Genomic DNA, 3,051 nt, shown 5'->3' with positions numbered 1-3,051 from the left:
AGAGATACGCTTGCCTCTCTCTTAGTACTCGGCCCAGAGGTCTGACCATTGATCCTGCGGTGCACACCCCGATCAATCGGACAGAGGCTTGGATCCCTCCCTCGCTCTTACGACAGGGAGGCATTCCAGGGATGGACGCACACCAGTCTGTTCATCAAAAAGACTCAGATTCCTCCCACCAAGAAGTGAGTCTTCCTATTGTTAAAGGACCGAGGGTTTGTATTACGTATCGGAACAAATGACAATTTGTCGAAATTGCATTTTTCCTAACTATACAAACCTGAGGTCCTTTAACATAAAGTCCCTCCTCATGCCACCCCTCACTCTGCGTATTTTGCATGAGCCAAAAGCAAAAGTGATTTGTTTACCTCCCAGTCGCGCGGCGCGCGACGATCGGACAAGCAGTTAACTACCGTTCTCCCCTTGTTCGAAGCTTAAGACCGTTCCAGCTGCCGCTAGCTACTTCCTATTGTTAAAGGACCTCAGGTTTGTATAGTTAGGAAAAATGCAATTTTCGACAAATTGTCATATTTCCTCCCACCAAGAGTGAGTCTTCCTATTGTAAAAGGACCGAAAGGTTTGTATCCCGTGTCGGAACAAATGACAATTTGTCCAAAATTGCATTTTTCCTAACTATACAAACCTGATGTCCTTTTACATATAGCCCCACCTCATGCCACCCCTCACTCTGCAGTTTTGCTTGGGCCAAAAGCAAAAGTGATTCTTCACCTCCAGTCGCGCGGCGCGCGCACTGTCAGACAAGCAGTTAACTACCGAACCCCTTGTTCGAAAGCTTACAACCTATCCAGCTGCCACTAGTAACCTTCCTATTGTAAAGGACCTCAGGTTTGTATAGTTAGGAAATATGCAATTTTGGACAAATTGTCATATCAGGTTGAGCAATGTTTGGCTTGATTTAAAAAGGTAAATCTCTCTGATGAACTTAATAGTGCAAACGTTGTCAGCCACCATAGAAAAGGTTTTACTTCACTTCAAAAGAGAGAATGGGTAATTAAAGCAGATGAGGTATCAGTAACTAGCAATCTGTTTCCTGAGTTGTTGAAGTTCTTACAGAAGGAGAGAAAAATTTTGGAATATATGAATTCTAATGTAGGAGTAGCGGTAGTGATAATAAGGCAACAGTCCATCATGTTGACAGCACAGTTGAGAATGAATCGGAATTGATAAAATTGGTGAAAAAAATGGGGGAAGAACAAAGTATAAAAAATAAGGAATTTGAATCTTGTATTGTTAACTTGACAGAAATGGTGAAAGGTATTAAACCTAAGGCAGATAGTAAGGGGATAGGATGCCTGTTACACAATTCAATTGGTCATGATATAACAGAATGTTATAAATTTAATGGTTGTGGTAGCATAGAAAGATTTGAGATTATAAAGGGTAATGGAATATGTTTCAGGTGTCTAAGGGGATATCATCCTGCTCGTAGCTGCAAGGTGGGTACATTGTGTGATGTCATCGTTGAAGGTAAATGGCCATGCAATCGTAATCATCATCCACTGTTGCATTCCGATAGATTAGAAAATAGTATTCACAAAGCGATATCAGAAAAGGGATATGCAGTGTTGTTAAATATCAGTATGGTGAATAGTAAGAAACATGCCTGTTATTTGTACTGTGGATCCAGGAGGGGATATTTCATTTATAACAAATGGGATGGCTAAGAAATTGGGTTTAAGTGGAAAGCATATAAATTTATCCATGATCAAAGTGGGCAATGCGGTTGAATATCACACAAGCAACGAATATTGTGTACCACTAATTGATAAATCTGGTAAGGTTTGGAATGTGAATGCTGTTGGTATTAATGAAATAACAGCCAAATCAAGAAGTAGACAATTATCCAGGGTATCTGAACTTTTTGAGGGAATATCAAACTTAGAGCTGAATCGCCCACATGGGGAAATTGATATGCTTATTGGTGCTAATTATTGTGAAATATTGCCAAGGGTTGTTGAAACAAATAAGGGTCTCCAGTTGCTAGAAAATCAGTTTGGGCTCAGCATACGTGGTAGACATGATGAAATTACCAATCAAGTTAATACTAGTAATCATGTGTTTGTGAGAATTCATAAACTTTCAAGTTCAGTAAATTTGAATGAAATCAATATTGAGCCAACAGAAAATCTAAAGGATCAGTTAGACAACAATTTTTTTGCCATAGAAGAAATGGGAACAAGGTGTAATCACAATGTATCAAATGATGTGCATAGGTTGTCCTGGACCCAATTATGTAAGTTTGAAAGAAGAAAAGGAAATGAAATTGATTGAGGAAGGATTAACGTATGACGAGAAACAGAAATGCTGGTTTGTAAGGTATCCTTGGATAAGAGATCCAAATCATATGAAAAATAACATAAAGGTAGCAAATGCCAGGTTAAGAACAACAGAGAATAGATTAAGGAAACTTGGGAATGAGTATGCAGTAAAATATCAGAAAGAGATTGAAGATATGGTTAGAAGGGGAGTAGCTAGGAAATTAACTAGTAAGGAGATTCAAGAGTACAATGGCCCAATTCACTATATTCATCATCATGAGGTGTTGAAGCCAGAATCTAGTTCAACCCCAGTGCGCATTGTCTTCAATTCTTCAGCATCTTATATGGGACAGAGGTTAAATGATTTTTGGGCTTAGGGGCCTGATATTTTGAACAGTTTGCTGGGAGTGTTGTGTAGATTTAGGCAAGATAATATAGGGTGACATAGCAAAGATGTACCATACTGTAAAACTCAGCGCACTAGATGAACATACACATAGATTTGTATGGAGGGACTTGGATGATAGTAGGCCACCTGATCAGTATGTTCTTACCACAGTAACATTTGGAGATAGGCCCAGTGGTACTATAGCTATGGTAGCTTTGAGACATACAGTAGAACAACTCGGTAAGGAATCCACGGATGTGCAAGATATGATTCTTAATAATACATATGTAGATGATATACTGTATTCTACTGATACCATTGAGAACGCAATCCAATTAATACAGGATACTGAAAGGGTATTGTCTCAGGGAAGTTTCAGAATAA

At 39.0% G+C, this 3,051-nt stretch overlaps 1 protein-coding gene across 1 annotated transcript; it reads left to right on the top strand.

The window, feature by feature from the left end:
* Positions 1-1,620: 1,620 nt before the first annotated feature.
* On the top strand, positions 1,621-2,656 carry LOC135219065 (uncharacterized). Its single transcript, XM_064255495.1, has 2 exons — positions 1,621-2,203; positions 2,235-2,656. The coding sequence occupies exons 1-2, from the start codon at positions 1,621-1,623 to the stop codon at positions 2,654-2,656; spliced, it is 1,005 nt and encodes a 334-aa protein (XP_064111565.1).
* The last annotated feature ends 395 nt before the right edge of the window (positions 2,657-3,051 follow it).

This window comes from Macrobrachium nipponense, chromosome 1, assembly GCF_015104395.2.
Source record: "Macrobrachium nipponense isolate FS-2020 chromosome 1, ASM1510439v2, whole genome shotgun sequence".
NCBI classification, from domain to species: Eukaryota; Metazoa; Arthropoda; class Malacostraca; order Decapoda; family Palaemonidae; genus Macrobrachium; species Macrobrachium nipponense.
This window is presented reverse-complemented; position numbering and strand designations above follow the sequence as displayed.

Coding starts and splice junctions, on each gene's coding strand:
- LOC135219065 (XM_064255495.1), top strand. CDS start 1,621: ATGCCTGTTATTTGTACTGTGGATCCAGGAGGGGATATTTCATTTATA. Junction 2,204..2,234: donor AGAAGAAATGGGAACAAGGT/GTAATCACAATG, acceptor TGATGTGCATAG/GTTGTCCTGGACCCAATTAT.